Source organism: Miniopterus schreibersii (assembly GCF_964146895.1).
Source record: "Miniopterus schreibersii genome assembly, chromosome: 7".
In the NCBI taxonomy this organism is placed as follows: Eukaryota; Metazoa; Chordata; class Mammalia; order Chiroptera; family Miniopteridae; genus Miniopterus; species Miniopterus schreibersii.
Genome location: NC_138108.1, coordinates 77879497 through 77904218, shown reverse-complemented (window position 1 = coordinate 77904218; position 24722 = coordinate 77879497). Strand labels below are relative to the sequence as shown.

The 24722-nt window shown below is 43.2% G+C and overlaps 1 protein-coding gene across 5 annotated transcripts in view; it reads left to right on the top strand.

Moving 5' to 3' along the window:
• The window catches only part of CLASP1 (cytoplasmic linker associated protein 1), a 267208-nt gene that overhangs the window by 69987 nt on the left and 172499 nt on the right, over nt 1-24722 (top strand). For all 5 annotated transcript variants that reach the window (XM_081143238.1, XM_081143235.1, XM_081143239.1 and 2 more), the window contains 5 exons: nt 14168-14246; nt 15737-15840; nt 16670-16761; nt 18049-18124; nt 23406-23503. In XM_081143238.1, coding sequence (XP_080999364.1) covers nt 14168-14246; nt 15737-15840; nt 16670-16761; nt 18049-18124; nt 23406-23503 — 449 coding nt within the window. The remainder of the gene's footprint in view (nt 1-14167; nt 14247-15736; nt 15841-16669; nt 16762-18048; nt 18125-23405; nt 23504-24722) is intronic.

Here is a 24722-nt window from a genome sequence, read left to right as displayed (position 1 = left end):
AAGAAGGCTGGGTTCACTTACCCTCATCTGAACTCCAAATACTTGGCTTACTGTCTTGTTTTGTCTTGGCGTTTTTCCTTTGACAGTAGCTATATACAAGATCAATGTCCTGCAAGATACTGTTGTTAGTCACTGCGGTATTTAGGGTCAGGGAAAGGGGGCCTTAAGGATAGGTTGTGCAGTGAGGATTCTTCTGCCCAGAACATTGGTCATGAGTCTTAACCCGATTCCTAGGTAATTAGGGGAGATTGCTTCTAAAGATCAAAGAGATCGGCACCTCTATGGTTTTTCTTTAACTTTGTTTCTTTAATTTTATGAAAATTTTCAAACCTATGCAAAAGGAGAGAATGTTATAATAAATCCACATGTACCCATCATCTTAGCTTCTGTTCCTTCCAGGAAGGCGGCATTGCAGGGACTTTAGATTTATTTTTTAAAATTTTAACTATTAAACAGTTTTTTATTTTGACTTTCTTAAACTACAAAACTCTGTGTGTTTGTAAAAATATAATACAGACGTGTTTGAAGCATAAGGGGAAAGGCCTGTTCCCCTTAATGTGAGCACACCTGCACACGAGCACTGCACGCAAGTTTTTGAAAAAAATAGAGTCAGACTGCGCTTATTCTTTTGCAGCTTACTGTATTTTTTTTTTCCAGGTCAATTTCAAACAAATTTTCAAGTTATTTTCTGCTTTCTAGCAATTACATTGACTCTGTAGATCAGTTTAGGGAGTAATACCATCTTAAAAGTATTGTCTTCTGTTCAATGAACAAAGAGTATCTTTTCACTTATTTAGGTCTGCTTTCATCAGTCTTTTGTAGTTTTTAGTGTAGAAGATTTGCACTTTTTTTGGGTTGAATTAATTTTTTTCTTTTTGGTGTTATTGTAAATGGAATTGTTTTCTTAATTTCATTTTTGATTGTTGCTGGTATATTCATTATTAATTATGCAAACAGCACTCATCAATATATAACTACCCAGTTACCTATTGATGGATTTTTAAGATTATTTTTAAAGGTTTCCTTTTACAAAATAATGCTGTAGTAACCATTGTATGTGCACTGTATTATTTTGCATACTTGTATTAATGTTTCTGAAATAGATTACTAGAGATAAACTTGCTGGGTCTAAGTTTGTATGTATTAAAAATCTGATAGATACCAAATTTTGTGCCAGAATGCATTTATCATTTATAGAAGCTTGCAGGTAGCTTATGCTAGTGTCCATTTCCCCAATCTCTTCAAAAACATAGGATATTATAAATCTTTTAAACATCGTCTCAATCTGATAGGTTATAAATGGTGTATCATTATTTTGATTTGGAATTCTTTGGATATAAATGCGATTGGGCAACTTTTAATTTTTATTGGTGTTTTATAGAAAAAATTGTCTATTAGATATCTTTTGCCCATTTTACAAAATTATTTATGCATTCATTGGTTGCTCCTTGTATGTGCCCTAATCAGGGATCAAACCTGTAACCTTGGTGCATTGGGAAGACACTCTAACCAACTGAGCTACCCTCCAAGGCCCCAGATTTTAAAATTTTTTTCTTAATTACATGTAGTTGTTTTTTTAAATATTACATATATAGTTCTTCCCTACATATTTTACAGATATTTTTTGTGCAGCTTGTTTCTTTTTTACTTGATTTTTTTTCTATCTTCCTTCTTTAGGAATGTGACATTTCATTTATTTGTGCCTTCTTTATGCCCATTAGCACAATTTTTATAGTTTTTTTCATGTAAGTCTTAAAGTTCAGTCCTAATTACTATTTCCTTTTTTGATGGATTTGTGAATTTGATTTTTTTCCATTAAATTTTCTTTCTGGTCTAATTGAGATAATGAAAAGGTATAGATTTTTCTATATAAGATTTGACTACTTAGTCTCATTGGTTCTAATTTTCTGGTGATTCTCTTAGTAGTTTGCAGTTATTACTTGTAAATAATGATAATTTATTTTTTAGTTCCCTTATCTCTTTATTTTTCCTCTATTTAAAAAAATGTTTTTATTGATTTTTAGAGAGAGAGGAAAGGAGAGGGAGAGAGAGATAGAAACACCAATGAGAGAGAAACATCAACATTGATTGGCTGCCTCTTGCTTACCACCCTGCTGGGGTTCAAGCCCGAAACCCAGGCATCTGCCCTGACCTGGAATCAAATCGGGGACTTCTTGGTGCATGGGTCGACACGCAACCACCGAACCACACCAGCTGGGTTTTTCCCTCTGTTTTCTCGTATGGCTGAGACTTGTCAGAATGGTAATTGGAATGCCGCATACCCTCTACCTGTCCCTGACTGATGGAATGCTCCAAGTATTTCAGACTGGTGCACTGGTGGTTTCTAACAGACTTCTCATTTGTTGAAAGATGTTTCCTCCAATTCTTTAGTTGCTAACAGATAATACTCATAATCATAATAAAAAGCAGAAACGAGAGTTAACGTTTTTCTTTCTTTTTCTTTCTTCCACTGGACATTTTTATTCTGGTGCTATTTTATTATCTCATTTTTTCTTCCCTGGGAATCTCCCTCTCCTCAATACCCCTTCCTACACCTTTATTATTCATAATTTCCTTTCTCCCATTACTCAGAAAAATCCGAGGCAGTATAATTCATTTATTTTTTAAGTATTGTCGTTGCTTATTATAAGGAAAGCACTTAAATATATATATATTTTTTAAATATACCTTTATTGATTTCAGAGAGAGGAAGGGAGAGGAGGGAGAGAGAGGGATAGAAACATCAGTGATGAAAGAATCACTGATCAGCTCCCTCCTGCACACCCCCCACTGGGAATTGAGCCCGCAACCCAGGCATGTGCCCTGACCTGGAATCGAACTGCGGTCTCCTGGATCCTAGGTTGATGCTCAACCACCGAGCCACTTCAGCTGGGCAGATTTTTTAATATTTCAGTTGGAATAATATTTCTGGGGATTGATTGCAAATGGCAGACAGCTTACCCCAGCACCTGACACATTTCCCAGTTCCAAGCAAAAGAACTCTCTATCAAAACTGATTTAGCTTGGCCGGACATGCCTCAGCGGTTGAGTATTGACCTAGGATCCAGGAGATCACGGTTTGATTCCCGGTCAGGGCACATGCCCGGGTTGCAGGCTCGATCCCCAGTCGGGGGTATGCAGGAGGCAGCTGATCAATGACTCTCTCATCATTGATGTTTTTATCTCTCTCCCTCTCTCTTCCTCTCTCTGAAATCAATAAAGATATATTGAAAAAACAAAACAAAGAACTGATTTAAAACACTGAATTTAGTTAGTTCCATGCTTTCCTGCCTGCCACAACACCCTGGGGCAGTCCTCAAATGATCAGGTTCTGGCCACTGCATTCCAGCATCCTCTCACATTGGTCTCGCAACTCCTGCTCTGCTGTCCTTTCATGGTAACCAGGCTTCTACCTCCCCTCTAAGAATTTGCCTATTCTAGATACCTCATATAAGTGTAATCGGGTAGTACGTGTCCTTTTGTATCTCGCTTATTTCACTTAACCTAATGTTTGCAAATACTCGTGAACTTTATTTTTACCTAGCAGTGAAGGGGAGGACAAGGGCCGTATTGTGCCAGGTAGTTTAAATAGATCGCTTCATTATTCTCCCAGTCACCTATGGAAGGGGTATGAGGCATCCCATTTTACAGACAAAAAAGCGTGGACTTTGAGATGTTAACTTTCCTTTTCTTTTTTTTTCAAACCAAAATTTTATTTAAAATGTAAAAGAAATGGTTCTTGAAGATGCTGATGAATAAAGCAGGGGGATACAGTGCTGTCTTCCTGCTAGTCAGCCAGCCTGTCCAAGTACAGGGCGATATATGCCGTAGGTAAATTCTGGTAGGATTTTACCGTAGTTTAGTGCTCGAGTGTCTGTGCCTAGGTTATTTAGAGATTCTCTGTGTGTGATCATTTCTGGGTTTGCACCTTTACTGGGCATGAAGGGGGAGGCTCCTGCTCCTTGGCCTTAGCCAAATCCCTGGGGCCAAGAGTACTTTGCATAGCATCCTTTATAATGGATTTCACCTTTCTCAGCCAGAGTTGTTAACTCTTCCCACACTTGGCGCAACAGAAACAGTTTTTGTGCCAGAGCTTTCCCTCTCCAGTGATCTCGGCAGCATGCACTTCTCAGCACCTCTGTATTTCTGAGCAGATTTAGAAGTGTGTGGATTTGTAGGCCTGTGAAGTGGAACACACTCTGGCTTGATGCTCAGCCCCTCCCGGCCCATGTTGAGTGTGCCAGTGTCCTGGCTGCACCGCAGCCCTTTGGCCCATCCTCCTTTCTGTAGCAGGATCTGCAGTAGACCTCTTCATCAGGAAGTGCTGCAGTTGTGCTGTCTAAACGTTTCCTGCAAACCATGCACAGAGAGCACAGTGAGAGAGGCTTCTCCCATCACACTGCACCCCTTCCACGCGGTACATGCCCTCCCACAGGCCCCGTGCTGTTTCTACCTCTGCACTTGGAGGAGGCAGGACCATGCAGGGGTTGGGGGAGCTAGCAAGTTTGGAGGAGTGTGGGGTCTGGGAGAGGCAGCCAGGTGAGTGCTGGCACTTTTAAAAAGCGTTGTTAACTTTCTTGAGATTCCATAGCTAGTAAGTATGGTGGTGGCACATTTTGAACCCATGTTCTTTTTAATTTTTAAATTTGTTTTTCAATTATAGCTGGCATTCGATATTATATTAGTTTCAGGTGTATAGCATGGTGGTTAGACATTTATATAACCTATGAAGTGATTCCCCTCATCAGTCTGGTACCCACCTGGCCCCATTCATAGTTATTACAATATTATTGACTATATTCCCTGTGCTGTGCTTTCCATCCCTGTGACTATTCTGTAACTGCCAGTGTGTACTTCTTAATCCTTGCCCTTTATCACTCATCCCCCTAACCTCCTTCCCATCTGGCAACCATCAGTCTGATCTCTGTATCTATGAGTTTGTTTTTTGTTTGTTTTGTTGTTTATTTTGTGTTTTAGATTCCACATAGAAGTGAAATGATACGGCATTTGTCCTTCTCTGTCTGACTTATTTCACTCAGCATCATAGTTTTGTTTGACTCAAAGACTATCCTCTGTCTGGTACTCCACCCCCACCCCCAAATCCTGGGTTTCTGAAGATTGAGCATTTTGCTGGGTTTGCCTCGAGCTGTGTGGTTTGCACTTTTCACCAGGTGTGGCCCACACTTTGTCTACCGTGCTCACAGTGACCGTAAAGCTGTCTCCTGAGTTCAGACGAAAGATGGCCATTGGGTGCTCCCTGCAGTAGTTTTTCTGATTGGTACCATTTAGTGGATTGAATTTTATAAGATGTCCCCAGGCCGTGTTGAGCTTCAGTTCGTAAGATCATTCCTATAAGCACTGAGCAGTGTGTGAAAGAATTTGGCTAGCTCTGCAGTTCTTCATAAATTGGAGTCTGGGGGACTGGAAAGACAACTTTTTAATTGTCACTTTTTTCCTGATTGGCAATGAGGTGCTTCTTAGGAGGTGGGAACCTGGAGGATTTCGATTTCTCTCTGTTCTGTTGTTCCCTTATTTCCAGTTAGGGCGATGCTGCCTTCACCTTGGGGGGGGAGCAGTGGGCCTCGTGGGGGAGGGACAGGCCACTGGGCTGCAGTAAGAACATATAGCACCTCTTACATTAATTTTCAATTTATTCTTTAAAAGTATTTGCATATATTTTATAATTTTACAGTGTATCTGCGTAACATAGATTGTATGATTATAAATATATGTTAGATATTCTAATAGGGATGTGCAATCAAAAAAGTTTATAGAGGTGACTGCTTCCAACTATGAACTGAGTGAGACAGGCACAGACAGGATCTATCATCTAAACTGCCAGCTGGCAGGAATGGGTTCCCTGCATGGTCTTGAGAAAGGCAAGGTCCCCTAGCTGGGTCAGCAGCGTTCACAGTGAGTTCCCCTGCAGGACGGTTAGAGAACAGAATTCAGACCACAGGAGTTCCACTCGTGTTAGTTTAGTAGGTGGGGGCCCAGGGAGAAGTGACACGCCTGCAGTCACTTGGTGGCAGAAGTAGAAGCCAGGCCTTGGCCTCTTAGGCAGCACCACTGCTTTCATGGTGCTTTAGTTGTACTGGTGTCCGCTGTTTATGTTTTGGCCTCACTTTTTAGCATCAAGATGTATGGAAGGAGCAAGTTATGTCAGAAGTTATTCTTTCATTTTCAGCCTAATTTTGAATTTGGGAGAAAGACACTTTTCCTAGTGAGCAGTAAGGAACATCAATGGCATTCATTCATTTATTCAACAATAAGGTTCTGGACTCTAGCAGTGATAATTAGATGCTTACATTCTGATTGAGGGAAAGAACCCATAAGCAAGTTAAGTGGGCGCATTTTATTGAATATTGGAAAGTGGCAAGTGCTCTGGAGAACCAAGCAGAGTGTGTGGAATGTACATGTCCACGGCATTCAGTAGGGTGGCTGGAGTGGGCCTGGCTCAGAGATGACATTTGCATGAGGTGCTGGGACAAGCTAAGGTGGATGCATATTTTGGGGAAGAGCATTCCAGGCAGAGAGAGCTTCAGGTGCAAAGAGGGGAGATTGTCTGGACATTTGAGGAACAGGCAGGAGGCCCCTGAAGGGAGAGAGGGAGGCAGTAGTGAGTTCAGAGAGGGAATGCGAGGTCAGGTTTTGAGGGCTTGTAGGCCTTTGCAAAGACCAGCTCTCATGCAAGGTGGGAGCCATTGGAGGGTTCTGAGTGGAGGAGCGACATGATATGACTTACCTTTTAAAAGGACATTCTGACTGTATGGTGAGACTAGACAGGAGGGAGCAAAAGGGTGGAAGCAAGGATACAAATAGGATAAAGTGATGTCTTTGATGGCAGTCATAGTATGTGGGATTGTTAAATGGAATGCTTAGTTCATGTTATTACCCATCTGTCTTATCAAGCCACCCTCCATCCACCTTCCCCAAATTCACTAGCATAGTTATGGTTGATGCTGATGTTACAGAGACATGGAACCTGCCTTTAGGCAGCTTACAATCTAGACTCTAGGCACTAGGGAAAGAGATAGCTTAAAAAACCTTGGCTGCAGGCTTGATCTGTTGGGGCCCATGCGCGAGGCAACCAATTGATGTTCCCTCCCTCCCTCCCTCCCTCCCTCCCTCCCTCCCTCCCTCCCTCCCTCCCTCCCTCCCTCCCTCCCTCCCTCCCTCCCTCCCTCCCTCCCCCCCTCCCTCCCTCCCCCTTCCACTCTCTCTGAAAAGCAATGGGAAAATATCCTCAGGTGAGGATAGAAAACGCAAAAACACAAAAACCCAACCAGAGGTCACAGCTGAGTTTGACTGCTAGAAGAATAGTGTGCAGTGGGCAGGCTGGAAATAGCTTCCTGTCTTGGGCTAGTGGATATAGGTGGGAGGGCACTGGCGGTGATGGTTTTTGAAGTGAGCTTGAAAGGAGCGAGAGGGGAAGCAGAATGTGCAGGCAGGGCAGCATGTAGGTGAGAGGACAGCGCAATCAGGAAAACGGGTTTGTGGTGTTCACCATGAGCTCTGGGCTGGATTGCTCTCTACCCACAACCCCCAGCCACTGACCCTTGGCTTTGCTTCCTTCTATAACAGGAATATTTCTGGATATATAAATAACAAATACCTGCTTTTGGCAGGTATAATGAATTCTTCCACGATTCACTCACAGGAAGATCAGAGAAGAGTTCTTGTAAGCTTAGTAACTGACTTTTTTTACAGCTTTATTGAGGTATAATTTGCATACCATAAAATTTACCCGTTAGGTGTAAGATTTAATTATTTTTAATAAATTTACAGAGTTGTACAATCATCACCACAATCCAAGTTTAGAACATTTCTCCATCACTTAAACTATGCCAATTTGCCATCAATTCCCATTCCCACCCTCTGCTGCAGGCAATCAGTTATTAAATGGAGTCATACAATATGTAGTCTTTGTGTCTGGTTTCTTTTACTTAGCATCATGTTTTCAAGGTTTCTCTCTTATAGCTTGTATCAGGAGTTTGCTCCTCTTTATTTTTGAGTGGTATTTAATTGTATGGATATACCACATCTTTAAAATCTATTCACCAGTTTATAGATTTTTGGATTATTACCACTTTTTTTTGTGTTTTGTTAATCTTTACCCAAGTATATTTGTTCCATTGATTTTTAGAGAGACGGGGAGGAAGGGAGAGGGAGAGAGACATAGATGTGAGAGAGACACATTGATTGATTTCCTCCCGCATGCGCCCCCAAACTCGGGTCAGAGTTTGAACCTGCAACCCAGGTACGTGCCCTTGCCCAGGTATTGACCCTTCAGTGCACTGGCAAATGCTCTAACCACTGAGCAAAACCGGCCAGGCTTATTACCACTTTTTGGCTGTTGTAAATAATGTTCACTTTTTGCCAGAAGTACAACCAATGGGCAGTTGGTTCTCTAGGGTAAGCATACGTGAGGGTGATTTTTTAAAAATTTATTTTTAAATCCACACCCGAGGAGATTACATCTACATATATATATATACACATACATATAAATTGATTTGAGAGAGAGAGTGTGAAACAGTGATCATTGCCTCTTGTACACACCCTTACTGGGGATCGAACCCAGTAAGGCAATCTGGTTACGTGCCTTGACCCGGAATCAAACCTGTGTACAGGGCGAAGCCCCAATCAACTGAGTGATTTTGACTTTGCAATTGTCATTATAAACTTAATATTTCAGTTTGCCCTTTTGTAAGACTAATGGCTTAATGAATGTTATTATTTTAAAAATATATCTTTATTGATTTCAGAGAGAGGAAGAGAGAGAGGGAGAGAGAGAGAGAGAAACATCAATGATGAGAGTCATTGATCGGCTGCCTCCTGCACGCCCTCTAATGGGGATCGAGCCCACAACCCAGGCATGTGCCCTGACTGGGAATGGAACTTCGATCTCCTGGATCCTAGGTTGATGCTCAATAACTGAGCCACGCCTGGCTGGGCAATGAATATTATTTGAGTGACCTTGCCTAGTTGCCTGTTCCCTTTTCTGTAAAGTAGGGGTATTTATAGCTGTGGTATTTGGCTCAAGGTGTTGTTGTGAGGATTAAATAAGATAAAAAGGGAATATATGCAAGATAACAGTTAACTTTTCCCCCATTGCTATCTCTGGGGAAGTGGGTGGGGATTAGAAAGACTGTATAAGGAATTGCCCTACTCTGAGTATAGGCCTTGGACCCAGGGGGAATTGAGCCTGGAAGACTGGGCTAGTTGGAAAGGTCTGTTAGAGGACTGGGATCTGGGCCTTAGAGAAGGGGAGTAGGGAGACTCTTAGGAGACTCTGGCAGGTGGAAGAGCTGTAAGATCTGCTGGCTGGCTCCAGGGTGCTGGAAAAAGAGGGCTGGGTAGGTCAGCTTGGAAGCATCTAAGGAGAAGTTTGAAAGACCATATGGGAAACTTGGATCTTTGTTTAATCCCTTGGACAACTGTGCATGTTTTGGTGCCTGATCTCATGTTTATGAGTTGCATTGGGATGAAAGAGGTGGTAGAGTTTAGGGGTCTTTGGCTGGATTTAACCCACAATGTGTTTTCTTTGGGCTCCTCAGTTCTTTAAAATTTATTCAATAAACTCACTTTCATTCTCACATAGTGTCAAATGAACAGAGCTTTGAGAGGTATCCAGGTGTCCATAATCCTCTACTCCCCTCATACTGCTGGCTTCCTTTCTGTCTGCTTGGGTTTGCAACCACCATTGGTCTAGAATTGTGCTGTCCAACATGGGAGCCATGAACCTCATGTGGTTAAGTGAAATTCAGTAACACTAGGCACAATTTAAAGTTTGGTTCCCATTCACACTACCCACATTTTGGCTGCTTGGCCGCCACACTTGGCTTGTGACTATTGCATTGGACAGTGCAGATATGGCACATGTTGGTCATTGCTCAAAGCTGTATTGGGATGGTCTAGACCTTATTTTTTTTTTTGTTTTAAAGGAGGCCTGAACATTTTCTTAAAAATTTAAACAAAATTTTTTTTTCTATTACAGTGGGCATACAGTACTATATTAGTTTTAGGTGCACAGCATAGTGATTAGACATTTATATAATTTATGAAGTGATCACCCCAATAAATCTAGTACCCATCTGACACCATAGATAGTTATTACTATATTATTGACTGTATTTTCTATGCTGTACTTTACATCCTTGTGACTGTTTTTATAACTGGCAGTTTGTACTTCTTCATCCCTTCACCTTTTTCACTCATCCCCCAACTCCTCTCCCATCTGTCAACCATCAGTTTGTTCTCTGCATCTGTGAGTTTCTGTTTCATTTGTTCCACAAATAAGTGAAGTCATATAGTATTTGTCTTTCTGACTTGTTTCACTCAGCATAATACCCTCTGGGTCCATTCATGTTATTGCAGATGGCAAGATTTCATTCTTTTTTATGGCTGAGTAGCATTCCATTGTGTGTGTGTATGTATATATGTATGTGTGTATGTGTGTGCGTGCGCGTGCATGCGTGTGTGCGTGCGTGCAGTTGTCTGTCAATGGACACTTAGGTTGCTCGGTCTAGATCTTTAAACAAAGGTTACTAACTGCCTCTCACTGTATTCAGACCTTGCCTCCTAGCCTCGCTTGGCCTGTTGCTGCTCATGTGTAAAATGAAGTGGTTTGATGGTATGATGATCCTCAGTTCTTTTCTTAAAGTAAAATCCTTGTATATGGGCCACAATGGGTAACAACTCTATAACTTCATTAGTCTCGTTAATCTAATATTAACTATTTATATTTTAACAGACTTTTGTGCCTCAAACTGCCTCTGGAGGCCATTCCAGAAGAGGGATTTATTGTTTTTTATTTTAATATCTTTAATTTTCTTTTTTATGTTTTTATTGGTTTGAGGGAGAGAGAAAGGGAGAGGGGAGAGAGAGAGAAACATGGATCTGGTGCCTCCTGCATGCCTCTGTTGGGGATCCAACCCACTACCCAGGCATGTGCTCTGACCTCTTGGTGCATGTGATGATGCTCAACCAAGCCACACTGACAGGGCCAGAAGAGGGATTTAAAAAGTAGGCTGCCCAGTAGTATTATTATTGGGATGAGTGACCCAGGACTCAGGTGACTACTTTGAAGGCCAAGTTTGGGTGGATGTTGGATAAGAAACACCCCACTGCTGATCACCCTGACCTGCTGCAGGCCCACTTTGGGTCCACATCCACCCTGAGCTGCTTGATAATTCTCTCATCCCACATGTGATGACTCAAAATCACTGCCTGTATCACACATTTTTTGATGTTGGTGTTGTGTTCTGCTTCTTGGGATTGAAAATGAGTGCAGTTTGAAATGCTAATTAGTGAGGTTGCCGTGTAGTCTTTTAAAACAACCAAAAAATGTATAGAACTGAGCAGCATGTAATCCAAGAGGGCACCATAGTGCATTATGTTAAAAATGGTGCTGATAAGGTACACAGTGTGTATTCTTTCTGACCCAGCAGTTGTCTTTTTCAGAATTTGTCTCGAGAGATTACAGCACATGTGTGGAAGTGTGTACCCATCACAGCATTGTTTAAAATAATGAAAAATTCCAGCCAAACCTGAATGTCAGTAGGGGTTCGGAGGATTGGTTCAGTCATTAGGTACCTAGATTCAGTAGGACATCACAGTCTCTGAAAATGGGGATATTCATCTGTATTTATTGAATTGGGAAGATTTCCATTGCATATTGAGTGTAAAAACAGTGTATGTATATATAACAGTATATATAACAGTATATATAGTGAACCTGTTTATGCAAAATTCCTGTGTACAGTTTGCATGCACAGAGATGTCTTGAGGGATAGTCATCAAAATATTAACAGGGTTTAGTGGGGTTTGGGGTGACCTTACTTTGGATTTATGCCCATCCTGATTCTTGCTCTCTCCCCTCAGTAAGTCATTTTTTTTTTTTTTTTTTTTTAAAGTAGCACTCTCATAAAGAAGGGAACTGGCATTTAGTGAGTACCTACTATATTCCAGGCATTTTGTTAAAACTCTTAGCCTCATGTGTATTCCCTAAGGTAAATGTGTTATTGTTCCAGTTTCACTGATAAAGTATTTGAAACTCAGCTGGCCAGCCAGGGTGATAGCTGGGATTCTACCCCAGATCTTTATTTATAAATCCCTTGCACCTGTTTCTATACTCTGTCTCAGAGCACCAGAAAAGTTTAGAGCTGAATGCTCTTAAGATGTTATGTAGTACTAACAGAGAAGTATTGTGGCTTGCTCAAGGTCTCAAGCTCGCTAGAAAGGAAAGAGAAAGACTATGCACGTAGGATTCTGTGATACCGTGTTTTTGCTGTACTGCAAATGGCCTTGACTTAGGAGGCTTCCTTTTGTTTTCAGTTTGGTCACTGTCTGAACTTGTTGACTTGGTAAGTCTCTACCTTTTGGTCTTTATTTTCCTCATTTGCAAAATAAGGATAATACAGTCTACATCTCAGGTTATTGTGAAATTACTCAGATCCACCCAAAAGTGCCTTAAAAACAATAGAATACAATATGAGTGTGAAGTACTGTTTTTACTCTTGTCAATATAAGAAATATTCCAACCTATAGAGATTTTTTTATTACCATATAACTGACGATATATGCCAAGGAGCAAGATATCAAATGCTCTGGAGTAACAGTTCTGCAATTATTTTATGCATTTGGACTTGAGGAGGGAACATAAGATTACATGGAGGTGGGAGAAAGCAAGGCTGGGATTGGATTACAGGAACTATTCCAGTTAACAAGATTATGTGCTCTCTTAAGGTTGTTACACCTATTTCAAAGATGTGTTCACCAAGATGCAGAGAAACAATGGATAGGGCTTGTTTGACAAACGATAAGCCTTTACTGAAGTTATATGCCTGAGTATGACTACTTCGGGTTTGTATTGCCATCATTTTTATTATGGCTGATGAATCTTTCCATAAACGATTAAGTAGTCTAATAATAAGTCATGTTGAAGTACAAAGGCATATTTCTGAAGTGAGTTATTCTCATATTTTGAAGTGTACCTGCAGCCTACAAACCAGGTTGAGTAAGTGTAAGAAAGTAGAACTGTGAGAGACTAAAATTTGAGATGCCCACCAGCAATTCTACTTCTGGGAATTTATCCTAAGAAACCTGAAATACTAATTCAAAAAAATATATGCACCCCTATGTTCATTGCAGTGTTGTTTACAATAGCCAATATATGGGAGTAGCCCAAGTGTGCTTGAGTGGATTAAAAAAAGCTGTAGTGCATTTACACAATGGAGTACTGCTCAGCTGTAAAACTAAGATTTAAACTTGTGGAATATGGTGACCAAGATGAATTAAAGCAAAACCAAGACAGACTCAAGTCAGGCTGAGCGCTGAGGTGGTCAAAGCGACACGCGGGGGGTGGGGGTGGAGGGGTCCGCACAGACGCGAGTATTAATGCAGCACAGGCGCCGCAGGCCCCGAGGCCGCGGGAGCGCTGAGTGCGCGAAGCTGCAATTCCTTTGGAACTCGGTAGTCGTGGGAAGTGGGTTTGTAGGTTTCCAAAAATTGCACCCAGGCGAGGCAGAGCCCGCCCGATGCGCGTGTGTTGTCAGGCGTTAGCAGTACTGCCCTCACTAGCCGTTCATTGGACAGTAGCGCAACCCCAAGAAAAGGATGGTTGCGCGCGGCCTGCGCGGGGCCGCTGGCGGGGCTGGCCCACACCTGGTGGGGTTGTGGTGACTACCGTGCAGGCCCGGCCCGGCCGCCCGCTGGCTGGGGCACTGAAACTCACTGCGGCTCCAGGCGCGACCCTCCGATCCTTGTGTTCTGAGGCGTCTGCGGGAGCGAAGAGGCCACTGGGTTTTACCCAGAAGGCCACGCGCCGGCAGCGAGCTAATTTGCATATGCTCTTCCCGCCGGGGCGGGGCCTGCAGGGGGCGGGGCTGCGCCTTATTCTTACACACCCCGCGGCTCGCTCCCAGGACGTGTTCTGGCCGTGGTGGCTTTTTATTTCATTTTGCGTCACCGGCCATTTCCTTTTAAAACTGTCTAGGGCTCTCTTTGTGTAAGAGCAGCCCTCCGCTTGATAACCAGTTTAATTCTCTGGGCTCCGGGACAGCGCCTGGGCCAGAAATGTGGGGGCGTCCCGAGAGCTGCGGGCGAGGGCCCAGGGCCGGAGGCCGGCCACTGACGGGGTCCCGGTGTTTCCCATTCCTTGCAGGTGGCTCTTCTGGGCATGGACATCCTGTCCGCGCTGGTCACCCGGCTGCAGGATCGGTTCAAGGCGCAGATTGGCACAGGTGAGCTGTGGGCAAGTGCGGGGCCGGCTCCCCAGACTCTCCTCCCTCCGCCTCCAGCCTGCCTTCAGTTTCCCAACACCCCCCCCCCCCCCCCCCCCCCCCGTTAGCTGTGCCCAGCCCTCGCAGCCCGCACCCTTGCTTCGCCCCCACCCCTTAACCCGCCCCTGTGGTCCTCGGCCTCCTGCTGGGGCTGCCCCACCGCCTGCGCCCCCCGGGCTCTCCCCAGACCTCTGCCTCCGGCTGCTGCCGCATCCCCTCCTGGACCCCGCCCCCCAGGCCTTTCCTTGGGCTTCTTCCAACATTTGTGTTCTAATACGAAGTATCAGAACTAATTCTTTTATTTCTTGTACACATTAGCTGTCCTAATTTAGTGCTGGCCAGTCATGCTTGTCCCTGACCCTTCCCTTTTGAGAGGCATTGTTTTTCCTCTTTGAGAGGTCCTGCAAATCCCATGCAGTCATATTTTTCCCAGATGATTGTTATTGGTATTACCGTTTTCAGTTTGATTGTAAATGTTATTTACAAGTGTGTATTAAGTGATCTCTCTCTTATTTTGAAGGGAAAACAATGTCAGTAAAATGAAATAAAAACCACAGGTTTTCTAGATCTAGAGATGATTTTGTCATCTCTTGAATTCCTGACCTCTGGGATTTTATCGTGACAGCATAAGCACTGAGCAGATCTGTGTGTGCAGACATTTCCTTATAGATGTCTCTGATTCAGTGGGTACAGGAGTAGTATGTTACTTTCTGGCTAGTGTGCTCCTTTGGATAAGGTCAAGAATTCTTTTCCCATTGTGGCATTAACTGTCCATCTACAAATAAAAATCCCCTTACTTTGAGAAATTCGATATTTTAATAGTGTTTCATTTTCCTCCTAAATTAACTGAATTGTTCAGGAATACTTCTTGTGAAAGAAAGGCTCATAGACTCTTAAAAGAATCTGACCTGGAATGCAAGTGCCTTTGGAGCACTAGCCAATGGCCCACGCCCAGGCATGGGGAGGAGGCATGGGAAAGCTGGACTCTGTTTGATAAGCATGCATGTGTGTTACGTAAAATTAAAACACAAAGAGACAAAATGTAGATTGAGCCATAAGTGCCTGCTCTTTCTACACCCAACCAAATACGCTGGAGTCCTTCTTTCTTACCTGAATTCCATTTGTATTGATTCTTTCCTGCAAAGATCTTCTATTGGCACCCATTTTAATATTTCACCAGCATAAAAGTATGTTGGGAACTGGCTGGAGGAAGGTACGTTAAAGAAGAAGGCAAATATTATGCCCATGCAAAAAGGATTTTGCTGATTCTTTAAGTAGTTCCCATGGATTTTAACAAGGAGAGGAGTACTATAGGGATCTATGGTTTTAGATGATGGACCTCATTTAGGCCAGGATTTTATCTTCCCAGTTAATTGAAATATCAACAGTTGGTGACTGCACTGCACTCCCCACCAGATGTTCATTTGATCAGTTTGCATTTTGATTTCCAGTGCTGCCAAGTTTAATAGACAGACTGGGAGATGCTAAAGACTCTGTGAGAGAGCAAGACCAGACTCTGCTGCTAAAGATCATGGATCAAGCTGCTAATCCCCAGGTAAGGCAAGGGAGGCATACTGTGGTCAGCGATGTGTGTGTGCTCCCCTAACATCAGTGGGTTACTCCATGTAGAAAAACTATTTCTTATAACCTGGTGTATTTCAGATGAAAATTTTCATAGCTTTAAATAAATAATAAATAGCAGCAAAGGGTGTATTTTGAATAAATTAGTGGACTTAACGTGGGTCTTGAGTGCTTGGTTAATCCATAGACTTGGGCTCATTTATGTAACTGATCCTATATTTCTCTGAAAAGAGCAGTTAAGGTATTTGGGGTGTTAGGAGGAGGCCTGGCTGGAGCCTTTGTCTCTGCTAGTGAGCTGGGACTGCTGGGACAGAGGGATACAGCCCTGCCTTCTAGCATCCAACTGCACATTGTTGGGGAGGGAGAATATTATCAGAAAAATTCTTACTAGGGAAGGTAAAAACTAGACTGGCTTTCAAAGCTGAGCATGTTTGACTTGTGGATAGGGTGTAGACAGCTGTTCCAGGCTGGGAGAGCAATATGACTATCTGATCTTTGAAGTCACCCAATGTTTTTCGGCCTTCCTTTCCTCACCCATAAAATGGGGACAGCTATACCTCCCTTTGGGGTTGTTGGGAGAATTAAATGCAATTATATAAAGGAATGTGTTTTGAAAAAATTTAACTTGATATACAAATATAAGTTACCATTTTTTTATATTCTCTTAAGATGACTAAATGGGTTGGTAGCGGCTGGAACTTATTGACACCTGTTGAGAGTCCCTCTTTTCTTGGCCCATATTAAACAAAAGGCTGCAGAAGTCTCCTCCTCTTTTCTTTTCACCTGTCCTTTGCCATCTGCAGTACGTGTGGGACCGAATGCTGGGAGGCTTCAAGCACAAGAATTTCCGGACTCGGGAAGGCACATGTGTCTGTCTCGTTGCCACTCTCAATGCGTAAGTCTGGGTGGGTCTTGAGGGTTTCCTTGGCTAAGCTTTTTTATTTTTAACTTTTTATTTTGAAATAACTATAGATTTTAGGAAGTTGTAGAGAAATATAGTGGGAGCTGCTGTGAAAACCCCGCCCCAATCATCCCCCATTGTCATCATCTTGGCTATTCAATGACAACACCAGAAAATTGATATTGACACAGTCCACAGAGCTTATTCACATTCCTCCAGTCACACATGTGTGCAGTTCTGCACAGTGCTGTCACGTGTAGTTCCATGTGACTGCCACCACTGTTAAGGTACAAACCTGTGCATCACCCCAGGCTTCCTCACGCTGCCCCTTTGTAGTCAGTCCCTAACCTCTGGCAACCATTGTTGGTTCTTCATCTTCTGATTGTATTATAGAAATTTTACGTATACAAGAAAATTTTGATTACTTATAGTTCTAGCATCTTCAGATACTCAGTATTAACTGTGGTGCATTTTATCCCACCCTGTAAAGTTAGATTATTTTTAAAAGCAAAATTGGGATTATAACATATCACCAGGTAAAATTGCCCCTCCTAATGTCCCAGCCTTTTTAGTGCCATTAAATTTGGCCATATGTATGAGAAGCTTTTAAAAATGTTTCTAGCCTTTGATCACAATAGTTTCACTTCTAGAAATTTGTCCTGACGAAGCAACCAGATTACCAGAGAGTGTTAATTCACAAAGGGTATTTGTGATAGCAGTTATTGACAATGAGCCATTGTGAATAAATATTCTCAGCAGGCACTGTTTAGTTGGAATCCTCTGCAACCACATTATCAGTCTTTGCATTCAGCTCTTATTGCCTGAATGTCAGTTGTAGCATCGTGCTGTGCACAGATGGAGAATTGAGAACCTTCAAGGCACTTCCAGTTTAGTTGAGTATGCCGGGCTGGGCAAAATAGGAACCATCACATGACCCAACAGTAACGCAGAGACAGCCATATGGGAGGCAAGCAAGACTGGGAAAAGCTGGGGCTCTGGCTTGGCCTTAAAGACTTGGGGCCAGATCGGATTGAGCCCTAGTGCCAGGGAGAGGACATGTCAGTGAGAAGCACTAATGGTTTTGAACTCAATGCAAAGGGGCCTCTGAGCACATTTGTTTTAGAACCAGATGGGAAAGAGATGGGGAAGATGGGAAGATGAGCACTGGGTCTGAGGTGGCAGTAGGGCCCTGGGGATGGAGAGGAGGGGGTGAGTGTGGGCAGAGTGGCTTCTGTTTCTTCTTTGTTCTCACCAGTAATAAAATACTCCTTTTGTTTTCAGCTCTGGAGCACATACTTTGACACTAAGCAAGATTGTGCCACATATATGTAATTTACTTGGAGATCCAAACAGCCAGGTGAGTGTGTTTACATGAGAAAGGTCATTGGTTTTAGACAGTTACGATGCGTGTTGGTGTTCTGTGTACACCTGATAGGTGGGTGGGACTTTATTCATCTCTATGCAACCCTGCTTATTGTTTAAGATAATTAGCATTAATGCCCATTAGCATTTATAAGATACCATTGGTAACTGTGGTCCACTCTGCCCTCTTCTCTACCTGGGGATGAGACTTCATGAGCCTATAAAGTGTTGCCATCCAGACCAGCCTCCAGGATCATATCACTCTGGCCACCACTTCTGCAGCCAAAAGAGGGTGGGCATAGGGGAGAGTGACCGATGCTGTTTGAAGTCAAACACTGATTGCCTGTGGGGTGGGGGAGATTGACTGGAAAGGGCTGAGGGAACTTTTCTGATGGGAACGTTCTGTATTTTACTTTGAGTGGTAGCCATACTGGTATGTACACCTGTGGAAACTCCTTGGACCCTTAAGAACTGTAGATATTTTATGTAAATTTTACCTAAATTAAGAACAACAACAAAAAACAATGAAAACAAAGCACCACTTCCTGAGTGTAAAGGGTGGGAGAGAATTTGGTAACCTGTGACCTGGTACCTGGCCGTTTGGAAGCTTTCCAAGTCTGGGCGGCAGAACTGCAGCTCCCACCTCAGTTAGTTCTGTTCATTGCCGAGTTGTCTATATGATATTAGCTCATACAGACTGTTAAGAAAACACTTCATGCCCAGCCGGCATGGCTCAGTGGTTGTGCGTCGACCCATAAACCAGGAGGTCACGGTTCGATTCCTGGTCAGGGCACATGCCCGGGTTGTGGGCTCGATCCCCAGTAGGGGACATGCAGGAGACAGCCGATCAATGACTCTCTGTCATCATTGATGTTTCTATCTCTCTCTTCCTCTCTCTGAAATTAATAAAAACATATTTAAAAAGAAAAAAAGAAAACACTTCATTAGATAAAGGGGCTGAAAATTGGAATGCAAATTTTCCAAATAAATAGTTGTATAGTAAACAACTGGAGTGTTTCATCAGCACATACACGTGTGCAGGCACTATTTATTTTTATTTTTAAAATATTTATTGATAGATTTGAGAGAGAGACATTGATTTGCTGTTTCACTTATTTGTGCATTCATTGGTTGGTTCTTGTATGTGCCCTGCAACCTTGGCGTAAGGGGGTGACGCTCTGACCAACTGACTTCCTGGCCAGGGCCAAACAGGCCTCATTGATGATTGCTAAAGTGCTTTCCAGGGAGCCTATGCCATACTGTCCCCTGCTTTCACCGGCTCCAGGGCCACCTCCCACTCATTGTCTTATCCTTTCTTCAGCCTCACTCTTAACCCCAGGTGCATTTTTGCACCCCCTCGCTGCTGCTCTGCTGCTGCTCTGCTGCTGCTTTTCTTTCTGTCCCTGGCCTCTCAGGCTCACTGCCCCACTGTCTCCGTCTCCCCTGCTGGTGCCTACTTCTTTCCGCTCATCCTCTTATCCAGCCTTCATTAAAAATATATAACATTGGAAATACAATTTCTAGATATTTTTATTTATGGAATCATACCTTATGTTCAACATCAATTTAAAAATAAACTATTTAAAAATTCTAAATTACCAAGTGATTTGCGTTGCTTCCTCCTCCCCTTTTTAGTGTTTCCATTTTTGTTTTCTGTGGAAAAAGCCCTTTACAGAGGTCACACTTTGAGGAGATTGCTGCTGCCACTTGGTATCCTTTAGTAGAACAGAAAAGCCAGCCTGACTAGTTGAACTTAGTTGTTCCTAATGTAGTTCCTTACTACAGGGGATGTGACTGGGCCTGTGGGAGATGGACACGGAGGGTAAAATGAGGTGGGTGCTCTCTGGGCAGCTGCCAGCAATCTGAGCAGACAGAGCCAGAGTCTTCCAGACCAAGCGCTCAGGCTAGTCGTATATTCATGTCTGCCTCTGGAGTGTTTCATCAGCACATACACGTGTGCAGGCACAGCATTAACAGCAACATCTCGCAGGACCCCTCCTGCCAGGAAACTTCCATCTGCTTCTCTGGTACTGATCCACATAATCATTGCTCCTAGGGTGTGTGTGTTGCTTGTGCTCTTGCCTTTAACTTTTTCATTAGTCTTTCCTGCTGGTCTCTGGCCCTTGAGGGTCAGGACTGTAACTTGCCTCATCATTGTCCCAGGACTGCCTTCCAGAAGTTGTAGGATTGAGTAGACACCCCACAGCTATTTGAATGACCTGTCCTTCTTAGCTGTTTATGTCTCAGACCAGAGGGGACAGTTGTGTCTTAGCAGTGCTGCCACTGCACTCCAGGGCCTTCAGTTCTAGTGTGGAGAGTTCCCCTGCTCTGCAGGAGGCTGCTGACACTGAGTGTGAACTCTGCTGACATCCTTGCCTTCGAGGATGCGAGTTCATTTGGATATTGATCTGACTGCCGAGTGAGAGTGACTCAGAGCTGGAAGGCCCTCAGAAGCTTCCCAGAGTGGCCCACAGGTAGATAGATGGAGTATGTGCTTAGGATGCTTTTGTCTCCAAGTAACTGAAATCCTGACTCAGAATCGCTAGAGCAGTGGGGAGAATGTGGAGGGGACTCAAGGGTTTGTTAGGTAAATAGTGATTTCCCCAGAGACTGTCTCAGTCTTTGGACTTTGTCCTTTGCAGCTCTCCTCTCGGGCACAGCCAGGGACAGCCCAGCTGCAGGCCTGATAGATGAAAGCCTGGTGCTTCCTGTGTTCCTTCCTTTTCAGTACTGAAAGGTTCCAACTTAGGTAGAAGTAGTGAGAATGACAGTGAATCTCCACGTGTCCTTCATTGAGCTTCAACAGCTACTAAGACAAGGCCAGTTTAGTTTCATCTCTTTTCCTTCCCCATCTCAATATTTTGAAGCAAATCTTAGATATCATTTCATTTAATTCTTAAATACTCTAAAAGATAAGGACTCTTTCTTTCTTCAAAAACATAACCTTAACACTATTATCCCTCCTGTCCACCAGGAATGAGTAATTCTCTCATATCATCAAGTACCCTGCCAGTGACCATTTTTCTGTAAGTGTCTCATGGTTTTTAGTGTCCTGCATTTCTCTTTGCAAGGGTGAAGACACATGTTCCTGAAGTTTTCTGCAGACTTCCCATCAGGTTTCACTGCTGAGAATTACATCCCTGGCCTCTATGTTACACTGAGGAGATTTACCTCCTGATATGAGAACAGAGTTTCCTCCCTTGAGTGCAGATTGTGGAACAAGGCCTGTGCTTGTTGGCGAGGACAGTGGCTCTAGCAAAGGCTGATTGCTGTCTAAGACAACATACACAATTGGAAGGCCCTTTTCCAGCTGAGGAGCCTGATGCACATCTTTAAAGCCTAAGAGCATCATAAAATGTCTGAAGACTGTTGGTCTCAGTGCTCCCTGCAGCTGGACCTGGACTGGGCTGTGCTGACAGTGCTATGAGAAAGGGAGGACAGCCTGTTCCCAGGGCTTGACCAACACCTGAGAAGTGGGGAGGGGGGCTCTAGGCCCCATCGGCAGTGCAGTGCACACGGCGCCCCGTTGAGTCTGGGCAGGTCTTGTGGCACCTGCTCTCTGAGGCAGGCTAGCTGGGTCTGTGCTGCTGTTTTCCGAGGACAGGGTAGGTTTGGCTTCCCATCAGCTTACAGGCACCCTTTCCCTGGAGGTGAGGCCTCCCTTGAGTTTTAGGCTTCATAGGAATCCTTATTTTGACCTCCCGCAGTGGAAGGCAGTGTTGTAAGGTGGGAAGAGTGTGGGCCTGCATTCAGAGGCGGAAGTTAGCTCCCCACTAGGCCATTTATCTGCTGTGGGACCAGCTGGCGGCTAGCCTCCCCAGCCTCCATGCCCTCCTCTGTGTCACAGTCCACAGTGGTCCTGTGAGGATGGTTGTAGGTTTAAAGACCTCAGATTCTATAAAGTTTTCAACTCAGGCCCAGCAAGTAGTTCTCTTGTCTTTTGCAGTCCTAATGGCCTGTAATGTTAGGGTTCTGTTTGTGGTGGGTTTGAAGGTAGGCAGAAATACACTTTTTTCTGAACCATTTGAAAGTGTCTTTGTAGACATGATATTTTTACTCCTAGATGCTTTAGTGTGCCTCTCCTAACAACAGGTATTTTCTTATATAACCATATTGCCATTTTCATATTCAAGAAATTTAACATTGATAAAATGATGTTTGATAGTCCATATTCAGGTTTCCCCTAGTTTTTCTTTTTCTTTCTTTTTTTTTCCATTCTGTTTCTTGAGCCTTATTTATTGCTGCTGCTTTAGTTTGTATTTGTGCTTGGCTAGGCTGCTTATTGCTCTTCCTTCAGCCCATGTTGTTCACGCTGCTCTCATGCCTTTGTACAGGTTGTACCTCGGTTGTAACCTGTCTCATTGCATCTTTACCTGGTAAAATGCTCTCTGTGATTCCTTCTTCCTTCGTAAAACATTTCTTGGTATCCTGTGTTGTGCTTGTTCCCACCCTTAAACTGTACGAGCTCTTTGTACTCTTGTGTAAAATGTTTTTTATTACATCCTGTCCTGTGTTAAATGTAGAATATATGGAATTTTTACCATTTCCTTTCTAGGACCATGAATCCCCCCCCCCCCCACTTTTCATTTTTAATATTTTTATGAGCTTTTTGTTTTATAAATATAAAATATATCTTGATTAATTTCAGAGAGAGGAAAGGAGAGGGAAAGAGCGATAAGAACATCAACTATGAGTCATTGATTGATCGGCCACCTCCTGCACACCCCCCACTGGGGATAGAGCCCGTAACCCAGGCATGTGCTCTGACCCAGAATCGAACCTCGATCTCCTGGATCCTAGGTTGATGCTCAACTGCTGAGCCATGCTAGCCGGCTTTTGTGAGCTTGAATACAGGGCTCTGTATGGCCAGTACTACCCATTTTCCTTCCTCACTAAGAGTGTGACCCAAATTTAGAACACATTGTGTTCTGTTTTTAGTATAAGTTATTTATTTATAGTGTATTCTAATTTGGAAAGCTGCCCTGAAAAGTCTAGTTTCTTGACATCATCTTAAAGAATGAAAAAAACTAAGGGATATGGGCTTGAATATGTATGTAGGGATGGGACCTAGATTTTTTTTTACTCTTTGGAATTGTACTTACAGAGTAAAACCTTAACCATGGCTTCATCTGGTCAAATGTCTAGAAAGGATTGTGCTCACAATTGCATTGGTAAACTGGTGATTAACTTGGGGTGGTGTGTAGCCTGTTGTGTCGCAGCAGGAAGTGCTGTGGGGTGACACTGAGCAGCTGTAAGATCTCTTCTTTTACATCTAGGTTCGAGATGCAGCAATAAACAGCTTAGTGGAAATTTACAGACATGTAGGAGAACGTGTGAGGGCAGATCTCAGTAAAAAAGGATTGCCACAGTCCCGGTGAGTTCAGACTTTTTTCCCTTCTTCTGATCTTCCCCCCCCTATTCTTCTTCAGTTAACATTTTGGTTTGCAGTACTTATTTTGTTGATAATTTTATTCAAAGAATGTATGGTTAGCAGATTGGCGGTTGGAGATCTTCTCCTGATCATGTGTCAGGGGTCCCTTCCCATTCCAGTTCCTCAAAAGTAAGACTGTCACCCAGACATCTAGCCAAGCCCCATGCCATGTCCTGATTTTAGAAGCCTATTTAAAATGGATCGGTTTTGAAAAGTCAGCATTCTTTTGTTTCGTATGGTTCTGTATATTGTATACACACAGCACCTAGTTATAGTATGTGCTTAGAATATATTTGTTTGAATGAATGGAGCCTTTCTGAGAATGAGTTTAGTTTGGAAAACATCTTTGAAATGGTAGTTTTCTATTCATTAGTGTCAGTCTCACCACATAGAAGTCAATGCAAGGGGATCAGCATCTTATCAGATCCAAGGCAACTTGAGTGCACAGATGTCTCTGTTGTGTCAGGATTGAAAAAATAATGGATACTTGGATGTCCATAATTTGAACTGTGATCCAGAAACCTTGCATCAAGTGAATTCTAAACTCCTTGCCCTGCCCCATTCCTTTAAGAGAGGAATTACTTTGAAAACCCCGGGAAGTTAGATGTGGACTGGACTCACAGAGCAGCTTGTCAGAGCCTGTCATTGTAGCCACGGAAACAGCAGAGGCCTAGAGACATGAAGTGAGATCACATAGCTAACAAGTCAGAGCTAAGTTTGAAGCCCTGTTCTCTGACTCGCCTTTTAATTTTCTTTATCCTGTTTTATAAAAGAGTACAGAACACCTAAATATGGGATGGAATATTGAAATATACAGGAGTCATGTGCCTTGATGTCCCTTAATTAGATGTGACAGAAGTGGGCCCCTCACTCTAAGATAGGGGTTCCATGAGCAGCTGAGTGGGGCGATACTTCTTTCTTACCGAGTCCTATCTGACCCCAGTGTCGCTCTCACCATGGTCCTGGAGCTGTGTACAAGATAGTGAGATGGGAATAAAACTGCTCTTCATTACAAAAGGTAATCTATGAGAATAGAACTTTTATGCCCATGGTTTATTAACTTCAGCCTCCCAGATTTTGAATGGATAGTGAGAACACTTACGGTGAGAGAGAAACGTAAAGACAGAAGTACTAAATCTCTTGGGCAAAATTGGAGGACACA